At 44.8% G+C, this 24,358-nt stretch overlaps 1 protein-coding gene across 1 annotated transcript in view; it reads left to right on the top strand.

The window, feature by feature from the left end:
* The window catches only part of LOC135525894 (signal-induced proliferation-associated 1-like protein 1), a 90,331-nt gene that overhangs the window by 60,377 nt on the left and 5,596 nt on the right, over positions 1-24,358 (top strand). Inside the window, 9 exon segments of the mRNA XM_064953855.1 lie at positions 875-1,149; positions 3,889-4,137; positions 4,233-4,382; positions 4,709-4,848; positions 5,294-5,373; positions 5,896-6,097; positions 6,100-6,265; positions 23,501-23,725; positions 24,036-24,192. Coding sequence (XP_064809927.1) covers positions 875-1,149; positions 3,889-4,137; positions 4,233-4,382; positions 4,709-4,848; positions 5,294-5,373; positions 5,896-6,097; positions 6,100-6,265; positions 23,501-23,725; positions 24,036-24,192 — 1,644 coding nt within the window.

Here is a 24,358-nt window from a genome sequence, read left to right as displayed (position 1 = left end):
ACCCCTACTCTTACGATAAGTGCCATGGGATCTTTAGTGACCACAGAGAGTCAGGACACCCGTTTAATGGCCCATCCAAAAGACAGCACACTACACAGGGCAATGTCCCTAATCACTGCACTGGGGCATTTTTTTAGACTAGCGGAAAGAGTGCCTCCTACTGGCCAGCTCTAAAACCACTTCCAGCACCATCTGGTCTCCCATTCAGGGACCAACCCTGCTTAGCTTCAGAGGCAAGCCAACAGTGGGATACAAGGTGGTATTCTGCACAGAGCATACACAGCACATGCAGTGTAGTCTGTTTTCGGATTTAGAGGTTTCTTACGTTATGTAGTGTGGCAGACCAGGGGGTTGAGTCAAAGTGTTTACACAGATCAGACACAGACAGAGTAGGATTAGCTCAGTTTCAAAGGTGTTTATTAAAATAATAGTCCAAAAGAAAAGAATAGGTCTCCCCCAAGAGACCCTCTCCGGGATACCGTCTTCTGGGCTCCGGGCCTTGCTGTATCCTGTGGGGATCAAAACTGAACTCCCTCCTGTTACCTCTGGTACCATCCCCAACTATACAGGAGTCCTTTCCTCCCCCAGTCTCTTCCCTGTGTGCTGCCCTTCTGGCAGCTTTATGGGACTTGTACAGCTGGTGAGCAATCAGCCCTTGATTACTCACCAATCCCCAATCAGCCCCAATTAGTCCTGGCCGGAGAGCCCGTCGAGACCTAGCACGTCCAGCAGATGGAGCCATCACCTCGTGATGTATACTCCATCTGTTACCAGGCCTCTGCGAGTCTCCCCCTGGTGGCTGACATGCTGTACGCCACAGTAACTCTTCTCCTTCACCTCTTTCTCCTCCCCTCCTTCTCTCCTCTGTCTCTAGCTCCTGTCAAAGGGCAGCCAGACCACAGAGATGACCCTGAGGAGGAATGGCCTGGGCCAGCTGGGCTTCCATGTAAACTTTGAGGGTATTGTGGCAGAGGTAGAGCCCTACGGGTACGCCTGGCAGGCGGGGCTGCGCCAGGGCAGCAGGCTAGTAGAGATCTGTAAGGTTGCCGTGGCATCGCTGTCCCACGAGCAGATGATCGATCTCCTGAGGACCTCCGTCACCGTCAAGGTGGTCATCATTCCCCCGCACGAGGACTCCACCCCTCGCAGGTACAGTTCAGAGACAACAAATAAGTTATTTATCAACAGATATGTCCCTCTATCAGTCATATCAGTAGCATGCATTTGGGTACTGGGGCAGCGCTGCAGTGTTTGTAGTGTATATCTTCGATGTAATAATGGCGCCGAAGGAGATGGCTGCCGTTTTACGATCACGTAACCAATTGTGCTATTGTGTATGTTTTTTCGCGTTATTTGTTACTTATTTTGTACATAATGTTTCTGCCACCGTGTCTTATGACCGAAAAGAGCTTCTTGATATCAGGGCAGCGATTACTCCCCCCATACTAGAGGAATTTTTCTTCTTCAACGAGTTGGACAGGAAGGATTTATTCCAGACACCCGACAAGGACCTCATCCCCGTCATTCACAGGAGGAAAAGATGGAGATATCGTGGACGACGGTCCAGGTGCCTTGTAAAGATCCGTCGCCGCAAGGGTAATCTACCTTTACCATCGGTCCTATTAGCCAACGTACAATCAATTGATAATAAAATATATCCTACCAACAGGACATTAAAAACTGTAATATCTTATGTTTCACCGAGTCGTGGCTGAACGACAACATGAATAACATACAGCTGGCGGGGTTTAAGCTTTTTCGGCAGGATAGAACAGCGACTTCTGGTAAGACAATGGGCGGCAGCCTATGCATATTTGTAAACAACAGCTGGTGCACGCGGGACTCTAACCCGGAAGCTTATAAGAAGTCCCGCTATGCCCTCCAAAGAACCATCAAACAGACAAAGCATCAATACATAACTAAGATTGAATCGTACTACATCAGCTCTGACACTCGTCAGATGTGGTAGGGCATGCAAACTATTCCAGACTACAAAGGGAAGCACAGCCACGAGCTGCTTAGTATCACAAACCTACTAGATGAGCTAAATTACATCGATGCTCACTTCGAGGCAATTAACACTGAAACATGCATGAGAGCGACAGCTGTCCTGAACAACTGTGTGATCACGCTCTCCGTAGCCAATGTGAGTAAGACCTTTTAAATAGGTCAACATTCACAAGGCCGCAGGGCCAAACGGATTACCAGGATGTGTTCTCCAAGTGTGCACTCCGTGACCAACTGGCAAGTGTCTTCACTGACATTTTCAACCTGTCCCTGACTGAGTCTGTAATACCAACATTCAAGAACACAACCATAGTCCCTGTGGCCAAGAACCCTAAGGTAACCTGCCCAAATGACAACGAACCTGTAGCACTCACGTCTGTAGCCATGAAGTGCTTTGAGAGGCTGGTCATGGCTCACATCAACACCATTATCCCAGAAACCCTAGACCCTCTCCAATTTGCATACCGCCCCAACAGATCCACAGATTATGTAATCTCTATTGCACTCAACACTGCCCTTTCCCACCTGGACAAAAGGAACACCAATGTGAGAATCCTATTCATTGACTACAGCTCAGCGTTCAAAACCATAGTTCCCTCAAAGCTCGCCAGGACCCTGGGACAGAACACCTCCCTCTGCAACTGGATCCTGGACTTCCTGGCAGGCCGCCCCCAGGTGGTAAGGGTAGGGAACATCGCATCTGCCACGCTGATCCTCAACACGGGGGGCACCCCGGGTGCGTGCTCAGTCCCCTACTGCACACCCTGTTCACTCATGACTGCATGGCCAGGCACGACTCCAATACCATCATCAAGTTTGCCGATGACACAACAGTGGTAGGTCTGATCACCGACAACAATGAGACAGCCTATAGGGAGGAGGATAGAGACCTGGTCATGTGGTACCAGGACAACAACCCCTCCGTGATCAAGACAAAGGAGATGATCGTAGACTACAGGAAAAGGAGGACCGAGCACGCCCCCATTCTCATTGCCGGTGCTATAGTGGAACAGCTTGAGAGCTTCAAGTTCCTTGGTTTCCACATAACCAACAAACTATCATGGTCAAAAAAAAAACTAAGACAGTTGTGAAGAAGGCACAACAAAGCCTATTCCCCCACAGGAGACTGAAAAGATTTGTCATGGATCCTCAGATCCTCAAAAGGTTCTACAGTTGCACCATCGAGAGCATCCTGACTGGTTGCATCACTGCCTGGTATGGCAACTGCTTGTTCTCCAACCGCAGGGCACTACAGAAGTGCGTACAGCCCAGTACTTCACTGGTGCCAAGCTTCCTGCCATCCAGGACCTCTATATCAGGAGGTGTCAGAGGCAGGAGGCCCTAGAAATTGTCAAAGACTCCAGCCACCCTAGTCATAGACTGTTCTCTCTGGTACAGCATGGCAGACGGTACCGGAGCGCCAAGTGGAGGTCTAAAAGGCTTCTTAACAGCTTCTATCCCCAAGCCATAAGACTCCTGAACACCTAATCCAAGGGCTACCCAGACCCCTGTTTTCGCTGCTGCTACTCTTTTGTTTATACTCTATGCATAGTCACTTTAACTCTACCTACATGTACGTATTACCTCATTTACCTTGACTAACCGGTGCTCCCGCACATGGACTCTGTACTGGTACTCCCAGTATATAGCCTCACTATTGTTATTTTACTGCTGCTGTTTAATTATGTGTTACTTTTATTTTCTATTTTCATATTTTCACTTATCTATTTTTTACTTAACACTTATTTTTATTTGTTTTCTTAACTTCTTAAAGCGTTGTTAGTTAAGGGTTTGTAAGTAAGCATTTCACTGTAAGGTCTGTTGCATTCGGCGCTTGTGACAAATATTTTTTATTTGATTTCTCTCTGTCTCTTCTCACAGAGGCTGTTCAGAGCTGTACCACATGCCCCTGGTGGACTATAAGAACCACAAGGAGGGGATGCCCTATGAGTTTAAATTCCCCTTCCGCAGCAACAACAAGTGGCCCCGCACCTCCTCCAGCCCACAGAGCCGCACCACAGCGGCCCTGGGGGGGACGCTCATCAAGGCCCCGGCTTCAGAGTACCAGGAGCCGACCGGCGTCATCCCCCGCAGTGTGTCCAGCGATGGGCGCCCTCTCAACCCTAAAAGGTAAGAGAGCCACCCTGGCTAATAATATGATATAGTGGGGAAGATGTACAAGCTTTAAGCTTAGTAGTGGAATCTGTTTGCTCTGTATCCTTCAGGTATTCCCCAGGGAATGATAACTATGCCCTGGCTTGTTCCATCGTGATGGGCCGCTCTCCACACACCCGCAAAGCCCCTACCAGTCTCTCCTACATAGACACTGGGAGCGCAGGCTCCAACCACTGGAGACAGAAGTCCATGCCAGACGGGTGAGAGGTCACTCAGGCCAGAACAAACCTGGGCCAATTTATGGCCACATTCAGACCACACCCAGATCATACACAGACCATAATTCAGATCTAGAAACAGATCGCTGTGGGGTTTCACTTAAATTGCTCTATTTTCAGATGTAGTCTGTATTCACTGTCATTACTTCTTTGGGAGTTATCCAATAATAGAAAGGAAATGACTAAATGATATGATATCATTATATGTCTCGTTGATATGTTGTACTCATCGTGGCAGAGGTACTCCTGTTTTGTTCAGTAAATGATGCAGCTAGACATGATGCCGTCTTCTTCCATCTATTTTCTAGGTTTAACAACAATACCCACCACTCCCCTGTGTCTGCTGAGCATCAGGGAGTGGGAGAGGGGTCTAACGAGACCAAGCCTGCCACTGGATGGCCCCTAGCGCTGGAAGGGGAGGTGGCCGACAGGGGGGCTGATAGAGCAGGTAAGAGGACATGCTTTAGAACAGTGTCATTCAAAGTCGTGGTCACGACCCCAGGTACTGCAGTGGGGTCGCCAAAATGATAGTTTATGAGAAAGATAATATGAAACATCCGATTGTATTGAGTAAATGTATTTATTGGTTTATTTTCATTCTGATAAGAGATGAAAATGCAATTAAGTTATTTTTTGATAAAAAAATTCGAAATGTACCGATTTTAAGGTTGTGTCATTAGATTTGGCGTGGGGTGGGGGTCACGAGAACATCTTGGGGAAAAATGGGGTCCCCAGAAATTTGCTGAAAATCTTTGAATATCACTGCTTTGAAAATGCCCAAGTCATGTCTCTGGTGTTTTGGGTGATGCAGATGATGAGAGTCAGAGACAGGAATAGCTCTCTATGTTACTGGTATTGTTATCTGTGTCTCTGTTTGTTCCTGTCCCTCCCAGACCCAGCTGTATCCAAGGCAGTAACTCGTCTCCAGCAGCAGGAACAGGGGACACACCTGTCTCCCAACAAGAACATCAAGGTGAGGTACCAGGCTCAAATATGACCAAATATGACTTCTAACATGCTGACCAGACCGCTTGTGCCTGATCAGGACAGGATCCGGACACGCAGGCTGAAATATCAACTATATTAATTTGGGGACAGGTCGAAAAGCAAACATTTATGGCAATTTAGCTAGCTAGCTTGCTGTTAATTTGTCCTGGGATATAAACATTGGGTTGTTATTTGACCTGAAATGCACAATTACCTGAAATTAATAATTATGTTAATGTAATATTTCAGTTTTTTATTTGTAATACATTTGCAAAAAAATCTAAAAATCAGTTTTTGCTTTGTGATTATGGGATATTGTGTGTAGATTGATGAGGGATTTTTTTTTTTTAAATCCATTTTAGAATAAGGCTGTAACAAAATGTGGAAAAAGTCAACGGTCTGAATACTGCACTAGCTTGGCAATGTAGATTGTTGTCTATGTCAAAGTAGTCTTTATTTACTATGATCAAACGACCAGGACGTGACTGTAGGGTCTCTGTCTCTACAGGTGGAAGCTTCCTACTCCTCCAGCCAATCAGGCAGCAACACACTGTCCAGTAATGCCTCCAGCTCTGCCCACAGTGATGAAAAGTGGTATGAGATTGGCTCCAGCAGGACAGGGGTACGGCCTGACTCAGAGCTCAACGGCTACCTACAGGGGGCATCCACAGACAGCGGCATTGATGCTACCTCCTACGGGGCCACAGGGTCCGGGGTTCCAGAGCCAAAGATCGCCTGGCCCAAGAGACCTCTCCTTCAGCCCCAGACTCCCCCGCCCCCCCAGGGAGCAGCGCATACCCAGCCCAGAGCCCCCTTGTGTTCCCCCCAGCCCCGGACAGTGGCTCCTACACCCTCAGTGATGCTGCGTCCCACTCCAGGTGTGTGTACCTCCCTGTGCTGTGCTACCCCACATGAAAAAATACTATAGTGTATACTATGGTAGGAATACTATAGTATTCACTGTATTGTTTTTGCTGACTTTACTGTAGTATTCACTGTTTATTTATTTATTTGAAATTATTGAACCTTTATTTAACTAGGCAGTTAAAAACAAAATCTTATTTACAATGATGGCCTACACCGGCCAAACCCGGGCAATGCTGGGCCAATTGTGCGACGCCCTACGGGACTCCCAATCATGGCCGGTTGTGATACAGCCTGAATTTGAACCAGGGTGTCTGTAGTGACGCCTCTAGCACTGAGATTCTTAGTGCCTTAGACCGCTGCACCACTCGTGAGCCTGTAGTAGTGAATAATGTAGTATTTACTGCAGTTTACTGTAGTATTTGTAGTTTACTATAGTATAAATACTGTAGTAAAAAAGTAGTATATACTATAGTATGTATTGCAGTGTTTTTGTATACATTACTGTAGTATTTACTATAGTATTTTTGTTTTATTATCTTTGACATAGAAGTGGAGGTGTTCTCCTCCTGCTCTTTTCTATAACCATGGGGTACACAACCATGTGCCACCACAAATTGGGATATGTGGAAGGGGAATGGGCAGGGTATATGCAAATGAAATACTGTAATATTTACTATAGTTTTTTTCAGTGTATTTGCGGACTGTATTGTTTTTCTGACATTTCTGTAGTTTTCACCACAGTGTTTTTTGTTGGTGGATAATATTGTAGTATATACTATAGTATTCTACAGTATACTACAACATTCTATACTAAGTACTACACATGATTGAGGGATACTTCAGTGCAGGGTTGTGTTCGAGTTCGATTCAAGATCAAGACCGGAGCAAATCGTGTCCAAGTCAAGACTAATCCCAGAGGGGGGCAAGGGGGTCCAGACTAATCCCAAGACCGAGTCAAGACTAATCCTGGGGGGGGCGACCGAGTCAAGACTAATCCCGGAGGGGGGGCGAGACCGAGTCAAGACTAATCCCGGAGGGGGGGCGAGACCGAGTCAAGACTAATCCCGGAGGGGCGAGGGTCAAGACTAATCCTGGGAGGGGGGCCGAGTCAAGACTAATCCCGGAGGGGGGGGGGGGGCAAGACCGAGTCAAGACCGGGAGGGGGACAAAGGGTCCAAGACCGAAACCAGACAAATGCGAGTCCAATTCAAAACCTTGATTGTAATTTTGTCAAATCACCACCATAATAACAGTTCATAATGTCCAGTATTTCTCTGTTCATTTTTCAGAACATCATATGGATTGTTTAGACATTCAAAAAAGTGGAAAAAAATGCATGCTGGGGGAAAATAGAGCCACACATTATTATTAACCCAAACACAGTGGGGAACAATGAGGGCCTTCTACACCTTCAGAGAAGGGCTAAGGATTTAAAAAAAATAATGATTATGAAAATATAATAACAATGATAATCATATCATTATTTTCACTGATGTTCTGATTCAATCCCTTCAGTTTTTGTTGGAAAGGAAAGGGTTAACACTGAAGAGAAAAAAATATACAATCAGGATTTTTTCTTTGCTGGTCTCTGGGGAGATAAATTGAGCTAGATAAGTTAGCCATTGGCTCGGCCATCAGAAGGTATTTAATTTTTTTATTTCACCTTTATTTAACCAGGTAGGCTAGTTGAGAACAAGTTCTCATTTACAACTGCAACCTGGCCAAGATAAAGCATAGCAGTGTGAACAGACAGCACAGAGTTACACATGGAGTAAACAATTAACAAGTCAATAACACAGTAGAAAAAAAGAGAGTCTATATACATTGTGTGCAAAAGGCATGAGGAGGTAGGCGAATAATTACAATTTTGCAGATTAACACTGGAGTGGTAAATGATCAGATGGTAATGTACAGGTAGAGATACTGGTGTGCAAAAGAGCAGAAAAGTAAATAAATATAAACAGTATGGGGATGAGGTAGGTAAATTGGGTAGCTATTTACCTATAGATTATGTACAGCTGAAGCGATTAGCTGTTCAGATAGCAGATGTTTGAAGTTGGTGAGGGAGATAAAGGCATCTGCCATTCAACTGTATTAGGGCAACATTTTGACAGTGGAATCAACCAATCATATTTTGACTTAATGGGTGGGACCGTTTTTAGAAAAACGTATGGAAACTTCTGCCTACTTTCAGGCCAACAGGTCACTGCGCAATCTGGTGAGTGGAACTGTGTTTTACTGCAGCACGCTTGCCGTTGTTAGCCATCTCTTTGAAAATAACTTATGTGTGTGAAACATGGTTGTATTTAAAGTGGAACTGACAGCATTTTAGCGCGTCTAGCGTCACAAATAGAACCAAGTTACGCAGACGCTCGTTGACTTGCACGGGCAGTGTGTGTGCAATGATTGAATCACATGTATGTGTACATTTATTTTGCAACGCACACGACATGGGCGGTGTAGTCAGCATGTTAGTGTACGTCATGGAACATTGAGTCAAATATAACCTATTTTTAAAACCTCTTATGAAGTTGGTTTTGTAGCATAAGAATTTGATATTTTTGACTGATATTATGATTGTCTGTTTGTTTCATATCTGCAAAGTAGTTACAATGCTGTCAGTTTTACTTTAAACTTTAGGTCATCAGTTACTTTGTGGGCTAAACATGAAATTATTTTTGCCATGGGAGGTCATAGTTGTACATTTCGATTGGGAAATGCTTAATGGTTGTGTTTTTGTATTTTTATGATTGGGACATACTGGCTTATTATGTCTGAGTTTATGGACTGCTTATCCTTTAACATCATGCTGTGTGTGACTGCTGTCTTTCCATCGGCCCTATGCAGTGGTGTAGTGGTGCCTAGAGAAGTGGGTGTACTCAAATTTTGCCTAAAAGTTCCCAAACGACTTGCCGAGTGAAGGAAAGACACCCTGTGTGAAAAATCTTATCTTTTCCTATGGTTTTTTATGAGTTTTCCTATAGATTTTTCAGATTTTCACTCTCAAAATCACACAAAAATATATAAATTGAAAATAAAAATGTGTGGTCGAACTCCACAACAATGCTTAAACCACATCAATCTGATTTTAATGGGCCTGTCAGGGCCTGGCTCCCCAGTGCGTGGGCCTCTGTCCACCCAGGCCCATCCATGTCTATGTCCCTGATGCAAACAGTGCATGAGGACAATTGCGCATCACAAATAGCCTACTAACCAACACTTCGGACTAAATTTTTTAATACTTGGTTTGATAACCCATTGTTGCCTTAGTTAGCATTTACTGGTTGATATCATAAGTTTAAATGTCTACCAGCTACTGATGTCATTCTGCTGTGAGCTGCTCCATGCCAAAACCAGTTGAGAGCAGCACGCTCTTGCTGCCTGCAGATGATATTCCACTGAAACTAGGCTGTGTGTGCAGCGCTCGTGAATATATTTCAGGTGCTTTGTGATTGTGTAGGCTACTTTGTGCGTGATTTCTCATTTGATGGGGCTCCCAAGTGGCTCCCGAGTGGCACAGCGGTCTAAGGCACTGCATCTCAGTGCTAGAGGCGTTACTACAGATCCTGGTTTGATTCCAGGCTGTATCACAACCGACCGTGATTGGGAGTCCCATAGGGCGGTGCACAATTGGCCCAGCGTCGTCCGGGTTAGGGTTTTGCCGGGTGCACATTGTAAATAAGAATTTGTTCTTAACTGACTTGCCTAGTTAAATAAAGGTTAAATCAAAATAAAAATATTATACCTGCATATACCCTCCACTACAACACTGGCCCTTTCTGCACTCTCCTACATGAGTGTTGGTATTACAGTATATACCTGCATATACCCTCCACTACAACACTGGCCCTTTCTGCACTCTCCTACATGAGTGTTGGTATTACAGTATATACCTGCATATACCCTCCACTACAACACTGGCCCTTTCTGAACTCTCCTACATGAGTGTTGGTATTACAGTATATACCTGCATATACCCTCCACTACAACACTGGCCCTTTCTGCACTCTCCTACATGAGTGTTGGTATTACAGTATATACCTGCATATACCCTCCACTACAACACTGGCCCTTTCTGCACTCTCCTACATGAGTGTTGGTATTACAGTATATACCTGCATATACCCTCCACTACAACACTGGCCCTTTCTGCACTCTCCTACATGAGTGTTGGTATTACAGTATATACCTGCATATACCCTCCACTACAACACTGGCCCTTTCTGCACTCTCCTACATGAGTGTTGGTATTGCAGTATATACCTGCATATACCCTCCACTACAACACTGGCCCTTTCTGCACTCTCCTACATGAGTGTTGGTATTACAGTATATACCTGCATATACCCTCCACTACAACACTGGCCCTTTCTGCACTCTCCTACATGAGTGTTGGTATTGCAGTATATACCTGCATATACCCTCCACTACAACACTGGCCCTTTCTGCACTCTCCTACATGAGTGTTGGTATTACAGTATATACCTGCATATACCCTCCACTACAACACTGGCCCTTTATGCACTCTCCTACATGAGTGTTGGTATTGCAGTATATACCTGCATATACCCTCCACTACAACACTGGCCCTTTATGCACTCTCCTACATGAGTGTTGGTATTACAGTATATACCTGCATATACCCTCCACTACAACACTGGCCCTTTCTGCACTCTCCTACATGAGTGTGTTGGTATTACAGTATATACCTGCATATACCCTCCACTACAACACTGGCCCTTTCTGCACTCTCCTACATGAGTGTTGGTATTACAGTATATACCTGCATATACCCTCCACTACAACACTGGCCCTTTCTGCACTCTCCTACATGAGTGTTGGTATTACAGTATATACCTGCATATACCCTCCACTACAACACTGGCCCTTTCTGCACTCTCCTACATGAGTGTGTTGGTATTACAGTATATACCTGCATATACCCTCCACTACAACACTGGCCCTTTCTGCACTCTCCTACATGAGTGTGTTGGTATTACAGTATATACCTGCATATACCCTCCACTACAACACTGGCCCTTTCTGCACTCTCCTACATGAGTGTGTTGGTATTACAGTATATACCTGCATATACCCTCCACTACAACACTGGCCCTTTCTGCACTCTCCTACATGAGTGTTGGTATTACAGTATATACCTGCATATACCCTCCACTACAACACTGGCCCTTTCTGCACTCTCCTACATGAGTGTTGGTATTACAGTATATACCTGCATATACCCTCCACTACAACACTGGCCCTTTCTGAACTCTCCTACATGAGTGTTGGTATTACAGTATATACCTGCATATACCCTCCACTACAACACTGGCCCTTTCTGCACTCTCCTACATGAGTGTTGGTATTACAGTATATACCTGCATATACCCTCCACTACAACACTGGCCCTTTCTGCACTCTCCTACATGAGTGTTGGTATTACAGTATATACCTGCATATACCCTCCACTACAACACTGGCCCTTTCTGCACTCTCCTACATGAGTGTTGGTATTACAGTATATACCTGCATATACCCTCCACTACAACACTGGCCCTTTCTGCACTCTCCTACATGAGTGTTGGTATTGCAGTATATACCTGCATATACCCTCCACTACAACACTGGCCCTTTCTGCACTCTCCTACATGAGTGTTGGTATTACAGTATATACCTGCATATACCCTCCACTACAACACTGGCCCTTTCTGCACTCTCCTACATGAGTGTTGGTATTACAGTATATACCTGCATATACCCTCCACTACAACACTGGCCCTTTATGCACTCTCCTACATGAGTGTTGGTATTACAGTATATACCTGCATATACCCTCCACTACAACACTGGCCCTTTATGCACTCTCCTACATGAGTGTTGGTATTACAGTATATACCTGCATATACCCTCCACTACAACACTGGCCCTTTCTGCACTCTCCTACATGAGTGTGTTGGTATTACAGTATATACCTGCATATACCCTCCACTACAACACTGGCCCTTTCTGCACTCTCCTACATGAGTGTGTTGGTATTACAGTATATACCTGCATATACCCTCCACTACAACACTGGCCCTTTATGCACTCTCCTACATGAGTGTTGGTATTGCAGTATATACCTGCATATACCCTCCACTACAACACTGGCCCTTTATGCACTCTCCTACATGAGTGTTGGTATTACAGTATATACCTGCATATACCCTCCACTACAACACTGGCCCTTTCTGCACTCTCCTACATGAGTGTGTTGGTATTACAGTATATACCTGCATATACCCTCCACTACAACACTGGCCCTTTCTGCACTCTCCTACATGAGTGTTGGTATTACAGTATATACCTGCATATACCCTCCACTACAACACTGGCCCTTTCTGCACTCTCCTACATGAGTGTTGGTATTACAGTATATACCTGCATATACCCTCCACTACAACACTGGCCCTTTCTGCACTCTCCTACATGAGTGTGTTGGTATTACAGTATATACCTGCATATACCCTCCACTACAACACTGGCCCTTTCTGCACTCTCCTACATGAGTGTGTTGGTATTACAGTATATACCTGCATATACCCTCCACTACAACACTGGCCCTTTCTGCACTCTCCTACATGAGTGTGTTGGTATTACAGTATATACCTGCATATACCCTCCACTACAACACTGGCCCTTTCTGCACTCTCCTACATGAGTGTTGGTATTACAGTATATACCTGCATATACCCTCCACTACAACACTGGCCCTTTCTGCACTCTCCTACATGAGTGTTGGTATTACAGTATATACCTGCATATACCCTCCACTACAACACTGGCCCTTTCTGAACTCTCCTACATGAGTGTTGGTATTACAGTATATACCTGCATATACCCTCCACTACAACACTGGCCCTTTCTGCACTCTCCTACATGAGTGTTGGTATTACAGTATATACCTGCATATACCCTCCACTACAACACTGGCCCTTTCTGCACTCTCCTACATGAGTGTTGGTATTACAGTATATACCTGCATATACCCTCCACTACAACACTGGCCCTTTCTGCACTCTCCTACATGAGTGTTGGTATTACAGTATATACCTGCATATACCCTCCACTACAACACTGGCCCTTTCTGCACTCTCCTACATGAGTGTTGGTATTACAGTATATACCTGCATATACCCTCCACTACAACACTGGCCCTTTCTGCACTCTCCTACATGAGTGTTGGTATTACAGTATATACCTGCATATACCCTCCACTACAACACTGGCCCTTTCTGCACTCTCCTACATGAGTGTTGGTATTACAGTATATACCTGCATATACCCTCCACTACAACACTGGCCCTTTATGCACTCTCCTACATGAGTGTTGGTATTACAGTATATACCTGCATATACCCTCCACTACAACACTGGCCCTTTATGCACTCTCCTACATGAGTGTTGGTATTACAGTATATACCTGCATATACCCTCCACTACAACACTGGCCCTTTCTGCACTCTCCTACATGAGTGTGTTGGTATTACAGTATATACCTGCATATACCCTCCACTACAACACTGGCCCTTTCTGCACTCTCCTACATGAGTGTGTTGGTATTACAGTATATACCTGCATATACCCTCCACTACAACACTGGCCCTTTCTGCACTCTCCTACATGAGTGTGTTGGTATTACAGTATATACCTGCATATACCCTCCACTACAACACTGGCCCTTTCTGCACTCTCCTACATGAGTGTGTTGGTATTACAGTATATACCTGCATATACCCTCCACTACAACACTGGCCCTTTCTGCACTCTCCTACATGAGTGTTGGTATTACAGTATATACCTGCATATACCCTCCACTACAACACTGGCCCTTTCTGCACTCTCCTACATGAGTGTTGGTATTACAGTATATACCTGCATATACCCTCCACTACAACACTGGCCCTTTCTGCACTCTCCTACATGAGTGTTGGTATTACAGTATATACCTGCATATACCCTCCACTACAACACTGGCCCTTTCTGCACTCTCCTACATGAGTGTTGGTATTACAGTATATACCTGCATATACCCTCCACTACAACACTGGCCCTTTCTGCACTCTCCTACATGAGTGTGTTGGTATTACAGTATATACCTGCATATACCCTCCACTACAACACTGGCCCTTTCTGCACTCTCCTACATGAGTGTTGGTATTACAGTATATACCTGCATATACCCTCCACTACAACACTGGCCCTTTCTGCACTCTCCTACATGAGTGTTGGTATTACAGTATATACCTGCATATACCCTCCACTACAACACTGGCCCTTTCTGCACTCTCCTACATGAGTGTTGGTATTACAGTATATACCTGCATATACCCTCCACTACAACACTGGCCCTTTATGCACTCTCCTACATGAGTGTTGGTATTACAGTATATACCTGCATATACCCTCCACTACAACACTGGCCCTTTATGCACTCTCCTACATGAGTGTTGGTATTACAGTATATACCTGCATATACCCTCCACTACAACACTGGCCCTTTCTGCACTCTCCTACATGAGTGTGTTGGTATTACAGTATATACCTGCATATACCCTCCACTACAACACTGGCCCTTTATGCACTCTCCTACATGAGTGTTGGTATTACAGTATATACCTGCATATACCCTCCACTACAACACTGGCCCTTTCTGCACTCTCCTACATGAGTGTGTTGGTATTACAGTATATACCTGCATATACCCTCCACTACAACACTGGCCCTTTCTGCACTCTCCTACATGAGTGTGTTGGTATTACAGTATATACCTGCATATACCCTCCACTACAACACTGGCCCTTTCTGCACTCTCCTACATGAGTGTGTTGGTATTACAGTATATACCTGCATATACCCTCCACTACAACACTGGCCCTTTATGCACTCTCCTACATGAGTGTTGGTATTGCAGTATATACCTGCATATACCCTCCACTACAACACTGGCCCTTTATGCACTCTCCTACATGAGTGTTGGTATTACAGTATATACCTGCATATACCCTCCACTACAACACTGGCCCTTTCTGCACTCTCCTACATGAGTGTGTTGGTATTACAGTATATACCTGCATATACCCTCCACTACAACACTGGCCCTTTCTGCACTCTCCTACATGAGTGTTGGTATTACAGTATATACCTGCATATACCCTCCACTACAACACTGGCCCTTTCTGCACTCTCCTACATGAGTGTTGGTATTACAGTATATACCTGCATATACCCTCCACTACAACACTGGCCCTTTCTGCACTCTCCTACATGAGTGTGTTGGTATTACAGTATATACCTGCATATACCCTCCACTACAACACTGGCCCTTTCTGCACTCTCCTACATGAGTGTGTTGGTATTACAGTATATACCTGCATATACCCTCCACTACAACACTGGCCCTTTCTGCACTCTCCTACATGAGTGTGTTGGTATTACAGTATATACCTGCATATACCCTCCACTACAACACTGGCCCTTTCTGCACTCTCCTACATGAGTGTTGGTATTACAGTATATACCTGCATATACCCTCCACTACAACACTGGCCCTTTCTGCACTCTCCTACATGAGTGTTGGTATTACAGTATATACCTGCATATACCCTCCACTACAACACTGGCCCTTTCTGAACTCTCCTACATGAGTGTTGGTATTACAGTATATACCTGCATATACCCTCCACTACAACACTGGCCCTTTCTGCACTCTCCTACATGAGTGTTGGTATTACAGTATATACCTGCATATACCCTCCACTACAACACTGGCCCTTTCTGCACTCTCCTACATGAGTGTTGGTATTACAGTATATACCTGCATATACCCTCCACTACAACACTGGCCCTTTCTGCACTCTCCTACATGAGTGTTGGTATTACAGTATATACCTGCATATACCCTCCACTACAACACTGGCCCTTTCTGCACTCTCCTACATGAGTGTTGGTATTACAGTATATACCTGCATATACCCTCCACTACAACACTGGCCCTTTCTGCACTCTCCTACATGAGTGTTGGTATTACAGTATATACCTGCATATACCCTCCACTACAACACTGGCCCTTTCTGCACTCTCCTACATGAGTGTTGGTATTACAGTATATACCTGCATATACCCTCCACTACAACACTGGCCCTTTATGCACTCTCCTACATGAGTGTTGGTATTACAGTATATACCTGCATATACCCTCCACTACAACACTGGCCCTTTATGCACTCTCCTACATGAGTGTTGGTATTACAGTATATACCTGCATATACCCTCCACTACAACACTGGCCCTTTCTGCACTCTCCTACATGAGTGTGTTGGTATTACAGTATATACCTGCATATACCCTCCACTACAACACTGGCCCTTTCTGCACTCTCCTACATGAGTGTGTTGGTATTACAGTATATACCTGCATATACCCTCCACTACAACACTGGCCCTTTCTGCACTCTCCTACATGAGTGTGTTGGTATTACAGTATATACCTGCATATACCCTCCACTACAACACTGGCCCTTTCTGCACTCTCCTACATGAGTGTGTTGGTATTACAGTATATACCTGCATATACCCTCCACTACAACACTGGCCCTTTCTGCACTCTCCTACATGAGTGTTGGTATTACAGTATATACCTGCATATACCCTCCACTACAACACTGGCCCTTTCTGCACTCTCCTACATGAGTGTTGGTATTACAGTATATACCTGCATATACCCTCCACTACAACACTGGCCCTTTCTGCACTCTCCTACATGAGTGTTGGTATTACAGTATATACCTGCATATACCCTCCACTACAACACTGGCCCTTTCTGCACTCTCCTACATGAGTGTTGGTATTACAGTATATACCTGCATATACCCTCCACTACAACACTGGCCCTTTCTGCACTCTCCTACATGAGTGTGTTGGTATTACAGTATATACCTGCATATACCCTCCACTACAACACTGGCCCTTTCTGCACTCTCCTACATGAGTGTTGGTATTACAGTATATACCTGCATATACCCTCCACTACAACACTGGCCCTTTCTGCACTCTCCTACATGAGTGTTGGTATTACAGTATATACCTGCATATACCCTCCACTACAACACTGGCCCTTTCTGCACTCTCCTACATGAGTGTTGGTATTACAGTATATACCTGCATATACCCTCCACTACAACACTGGCCCTTTATGCACTCTCCTACATGAGTGTTGGTATTACAGTATATACCTGCATATACCCTCCACTACAACACTGGCCCTTTATGCACTCTCCTACATGAGTGTTGGTATTACAGTATATACCTGCATATACCCTCCACTACAACACTGGCCCTTTCTGCACTCTCCTACATGAGTGTGTTGGTATTACAGTATATACCTGCATATACCCTCCACTACAACACTGGCCCTTTCTGCACTCTCCTACATGAGTGTGTTGGTATTACAGTATATACCTGCATATACCCTCCACTACAACACTGGCCCTTTCTGCACTCTCCTACATGAGTGTTGGTATTACAGTATATACCTGCATATACCCTCCACTACAACACTGGCCCTTTCTGCACTCTCCTACATGAGTGTGTTGGTATTACAGTATATACCTGCATATACCCTCCACTACAACACTGGCCCTTTCTGCACTCTCCTACATGAGTGTGTTGGTATTACAGTATATACCTGCATATACCCTCCACTACAACACTGGCCCTTTCTGCACTCTCCTACATGAGTGTTGGTATTACAGTATATACCTGCATATACCCTCCACTACAACACTGGCCCTTTCTGCACTCTCCTACATGAGTGTTGGTATTACAGTATATACCTGCATATACCCTCCACTACAACACTGGCCCTTTCTGCACTCTCCTACATGAGTGTTGGTATTACAGTATATACCTGCATATACCCTCCACTACAACACTGGCCCTTTATGCACTCTCCTACATGAGTGTTGGTATTACAGTATATACCTGCATATACCCTCCACTACAACACTGGCCCTTTATGCACTCTCCTACATGAGTGTTGGTATTACAGTATATACCTGCATATACCCTCCACTACAACACTGGCCCTTTCTGCACTCTCCTACATGAGTGTGTTGGTATTACAGTATATACCTGCATATACCCTCCACTACAACACTGGCCCTTTCTGAACTCTCCTACATGAGTGTGTTGGTATTACAGTATATACCTGCATATACCCTCCACTACAACACTGGCCCTTTCTGCACTCTCCTACATGAGTGTTGGTATTACAGTATATACCTGCATATACCCTCCACTACAACACTGGCCCTTTCTGCACTCTCCTACATGAGTGTGTTGGTATTACAGTATATACCTGCATATACCCTCCACTACAACACTGGCCCTTTCTGCACTCTCCTACATGAGTGTTGGTATTGCAGTATATACCTGCATATACCCTCCACTACAACACTGGCCCTTTCTGCACTCTCCTACATGAGTGTGTTGGTATTACAGTATATACCTGCATATACCCTCCACTACAACACTGGCCCTTTCTGCACTCTCCTACATGAGTGTTGGTATTGCAGTATATACCTGCATATACCCTCCACTACAACACTGGCCCTTTCTGCACTCTTTACATGAGTGTTGGTATTACAGTATATACCTGCATATACCCTCCACTACAACACTGGCCCTTTCTGCACTCTCCTACATGAGTGTTGGTATTGCAGTATATACCTGCATATACCCTCCACTACAACACTGGCCCTTTCTGCACTCTCCTACATGAGTGTTGGTATTACAGTATATACCTGCATATACCCTCCACTACAACACTGGCCCTTTCTGCACTCTCCTACATGAGTGTTGGTATTACAGTATATACCTGCATATACCCTCCACTACAACACTGGCCCTTTATGCACTCTCCTACATGAGTGTTGGTATTACAGTATATACCTGCATATACCCTCCACTACAACACTGGCCCTTTCTGCACTCTCCTACATGAGTGTGTTGGTATTACAGTATATACCTGCATATACCCTCCACTACAACACTGGCCCTTTCTGCACTCTCCTACATGAGTGTTGGTATTACAGTATATACCTGCATATACCCTCCACTACAACACTGGCCCTTTCTGCACTCTCCTACATGAGTGTTGGTATTACAGTATATACCTGCATATACCCTCCACTACAACACTGGCCCTTTCTGCACTCTCCTACATGAGTGTGTTGGTATTACAGTATATACCTGCATATACCCTCCACTACAACACTGGCCCTTTCTGCACTCTCCTACATGAGTGTGTTGGTATTACAGTATATACCTGCATATACCCTCCACTACAACACTGGCCCTTTCTGCACTCTCCTACATGAGTGTGTTGGTATTACAGTATATACCTGCATATACCCTCCACTACAACACTGGCCCTTTCTGCACTCTCCTACATGAGTGTTGGTATTACAGTATATACCTGCATATACCCTCCACTACAACACTGGCCCTTTCTGCACTCTCCTACATGAGTGTTGGTATTACAGTATATACCTGCATATACCCTCCACTACAACACTGGCCCTTTCTGCACTCTCCTACATGAGTGTGTTGGTATTACAGTATATACCTGCATATACCCTCCACTACAACACTGGCCCTTTCTGCACTCTCCTACATGAGTGTGTTGGTATTACAGTATATACCTGCATATACCCTCCACTACAACACTGGCCCTTTCTGCACTCTCCTACATGAGTGTTGGTATTACAGTATATACCTGCATATACCCTCCACTACAACACTGGCCCTTTCTGCACTCTCCTACATGAGTGTTGGTATTACAGTATATACCTGCATATACCCTCCACTACAACACTGGCCCTTTCTGCACTCTCCTACATGAGTGTGTTGGTATTACAGTATATACCTGCATATACCCTCCACTACAACACTGGCCCTTTCTGCACTCTCCTACATGAGTGTTGGTATTACAGTATATACCTGCATATACCCTCCACTACAACACTGGCCCTTTCTGCACTCTCCTACATGAGTGTGTTGGTATTACAGTATATACCTGCATATACCCTCCACTACAACACTGGCCCTTTCTGCACTCTCTTACATGAGTGTTGGTATTACAGTATATACCTGCATATACCCTCCACTACAACACTGGCCCTTTCTGCACTCTCCTACATGAGTGTGTTGGTATTACAGTATATACCTGCATATACCCTCCACTACAACACTGGCCCTTTATGCACTCTCCTACATGAGTGTGTTGGTATTACGGTTGCTGTCCTTTCAGAATCACAAACTAGTCACACACTGAAGACCTATAGGTTTGCCACTGTACAAACATGTCTATAATAGATATAGGCTGTTGAAATAATGTTTCAAGAAAGGAGTGTATATATAGTGGGGCAAAAAAGTATTTAGTCAGCCACCAATTGTGCAAGTTCTCCCACTTAAAAAGATGAGAGAGGCCTGTAATTTTCATCATTGGTACACTTCAACTATGACAGACAAACATGAGAGAAAAAAATCCAGAAAATGACATTGTAGGATTTTTAATGAATTTATTTGCAAATTATGGTGGAAAATAAGTATTTGGTCAATAACAAAAGTTTATCTCAATACTTTGTTATATACCCTTTGTTGGCAATGACAGAGGTCAGACGTTTTCTGTAAGTCCTCACAAGGTTTTCACACACTGTTGCTGGTATTTTGGCCCATTCCTCCATGCAGATCTCCTCTAGAGCAGTGATGTTTTGGGGCTGTTGCTGGGCAACACGGACTTTCAACTCCCTCCAAAGATTTTCTATGGGGTTGAGATCTGGAGACTGGCTAGGCCACTCCAGGACCTTGAAATGCTTCTTACGAAGCCACTCCTTCATTCCCCGGCGGTGTGTTTGGGATCATTGTCATGCTGAAAGACCCAGCCACCTTTCATCTTCAATGCCCTTGCTGATGGAATCTCACGATACATGGCCCCATTAAATCTTTCCTTTACACGGATCAGTCGTTCTGGTCCCTTTGCAGAAAAACAGCCCCAAAGCATGATGTTTCCACCCCATGCTTCGCAGTAGGTATGGTGTTCTTTGGATGCAACTCAGCATTCGTTGTCCTCCAAACACGATGAGTTGAGTTTTTACCAAAAAGTTCTATTTTGGTTTCATCTGACCATATGACATTCTCCCAATCTTCTTCTTTATCATCCAAATGCTCTCTAGCAAACTTCAGATGGGCCTGGACATGTACTGGCTTAAGCAGGGGGACACGCCTGGCACTGCAGGATTTGAGTCCCTGGCGGCGTAGTGTGTTACTGATGGTAGGCTCTGTTACTTTGGTCCCAGCTCTCTGCAGGTCATTCACTATAGGTCCCCCCGTGTGGTTCTGGGATTTTTGCTCACCGTTCTTGTGATCATTTTGACCCCACGGGGTGAGATCTTGCGTGGAGCCCCAGATCGAGGGAGATTATCAGTGGTCTTGAATGTCTTCCATTTCCTAATAATTGCTTCCACAGTTGATTTCTTCAAACCAAGCTGCTTACCTATTGCAGTCTTCCCAGCCTGGTGCAGGTCTACAATTTCATTTCTGGTGTCTTTTGACAGCTCTTTGGTCTTGGCCATAGTGGAGTTTGGAGTGTGACTGTTTGAGGTTGTGGACAGGTGTCTTTTATACTGATACTGAAACAGGTGCCATTAATACAGGTAACGAGTGGAGGACAAAGGAGCCTCTTAAAGAAGAAGTTACAGGTCTGTGAGAGCCAGAAATCTTGCTTGTTTGTAGGTGATCAAATACTTATTTTCCACCATAATTTGCAAATAAGTTCATAAAAAATCCTACAACATGTTATTTTCTGAATTTTATTTCTCATTTTGTCTCATTTTGTCTGTTGAAGTGTACCTATGATGAAAATTACAGGCCTCTCTCATCTTTTTAAGTGGGAGAACTTGCACAATTGGTGGCTGACTAAATACGTTTTTGCCCCACTGTATATTTTTGGCCTGGCGAAGCAGTTTTATGTGCTGACTGAATGGAAGCTGATAATTATGAGATTTTTACTCTGCTGGTCTCGGGAAGAAATTAACAGTCCTCACTGTCCGAGACCGAGTCAAGACCGAGTACAAATGTATCCGACATTGAAACAAGACCCGAGGCACTCAATATGTGGTCTCGAGACTGGTCTCGAGCACAACAACACTGCTACAGTGTGTAATATAGTATACTACAGAATTCTATAGTAAGTACTGTAGTATTGTATAGTAAACTGTAGTAGTTTTTCATGTGGGACACTAGAGTTCTATTACAGTCTGCTCTTTATGCAGCCAATGCATTTCCTCTCATGTGTCAATGTTTCATTAAGCAGACAGTGATGCTTTATAGTCCTTATATATCCCCTATTGTCCCAGATGGAAAACTCCCAAGCCTTGCGGTTTGGTGGTGAGAGGTAGCAAGCAGCAACCTGCTGTGTGTGTGTGTGTGTGTGTGTGTGTGTGTGTGTGTGTGTGTGTGTGTGTGTGTGTGTGTGTGTGTGTGTGTGTGTGTGTGTGTGTGCACATGCGTGTGTGTATCTGAGTGTGTGTGTTTGTGCACATGCGTGTGTGTATCTGAGTGTGTGTGTTTGTGTGTGTATGCGTGCTTGTTTGTGTGTGAGCCAGGTTCTCACAGAGAGAAAGAGCACTTGAAACACTGTGGAATGCTGAATGTGAGAGCTCAGCACTGTTAACACTCCTAAACCACAGTTCCTTTGAGTGAACAGAGCGTTTCCTCCTCTCTTCAGCCTCTCCTCTGTGGCTCTGAAATAACTCCACCAGACTAGTGACTGTTTTATTGTACACACAGCATGTCTGAGGAGGGAGACGCTCGCTTTCATGTCAAACTGGGGAGAAATGTTGTTTGAAATGTTAACATGGAAGAAGTCCAAGGACACTCTGTCCTATTTCTTTTTCTTCATGAATTTAAATTCTCATCTCAAGATGTGGAGACATCGGAGATGTCGTGTGGGGAAAGTAGTCACAATTACCATATGTTTTTGAAATATTGTACAGAAATGTGTTCATAGATGAGTGCAGAGTGCAGAAATAGATGCATTCCAGAAATGTGAAGTGAAACACCGATGTAATGGTGTCTGTGAGTTATGAATACATTAGTATACATATACCTATACTAACCCATATCCATGTTTTTCCGTACCAGTACTCTGAGCTCGGGCCAGTCTGGCAGTCCCATGGGTCCAGGCTGCAGTCCCAGCTCCTCCCAGGAGGAGTCAGCCCTTGCCACATCCCCCACCTCTCAGACCTCCCTCTCCCCTGGAGGCCCCAAGAGCTTCTACCCCCGCCAGGGAGCCACCTCCAAGTACCTGATTGGCTGGAGGAAGCCTGGAGGTACCATCAACTCTGTGGACTTTGGCAAAACACGCAAGTAAGCATGGGGGGCAGTAGAGGAGGAATGTTGAACATACATGTGTTTATTGACACGTCACTGAGGCCATTACACTGTGAGGGGTGTAAGTCATGTTGTGAAAGGATGTTCTTTCCCTATTGAAACAAATCTTACTGTTCTAGATTGTTGATGTTAGAGAGACTTGAGATCTGAGTCAACTGAGAGGAGATGCCTTTCCCACTTGTTGTGGCTCATGTTTTGTTTATAAACGAGTACAACACTCCCACCGTGTGGTTGAACTGAGAACTGCAACCTAACACTGCTGGTCTTTGCACTCCCTCTTTCTCAGACGTCACCAGAGTGATGGGTTGCTGGGTGGCCAGCCCCAGCTCAGGGCTCAGCTCAGGGCCCAATCCCCCCAGCGGGTCACCACGTCTAGCCTGCAGGAGGACCTGAAGAAACTCATCACCCTAGACAGCCCCCCACCCTCCTCCCACGACCAAAAGGTAGTGGGCAGCACTGCTCTGTGTTAACAGGCAATGTCACCATCATCCATTTTACCATGATAATTGTCAAATTGATGAGAACTCCCACGGAACTTCCAGAGTAGTCGATATGCTGTATTTGCTTGATGAATCCAAACTCCCTCCCCTGCTTTGCCACATACACTGG

The sequence above is a fragment of the Oncorhynchus masou genome, chromosome 32, assembly GCF_036934945.1.
Source record: "Oncorhynchus masou masou isolate Uvic2021 chromosome 32, UVic_Omas_1.1, whole genome shotgun sequence".
Classification (NCBI taxonomy): Eukaryota; Metazoa; Chordata; class Actinopteri; order Salmoniformes; family Salmonidae; genus Oncorhynchus; species Oncorhynchus masou.
Note: the sequence above shows the minus strand (reverse complement) of the source record. Positions and strands in the feature narration are given on the sequence as shown.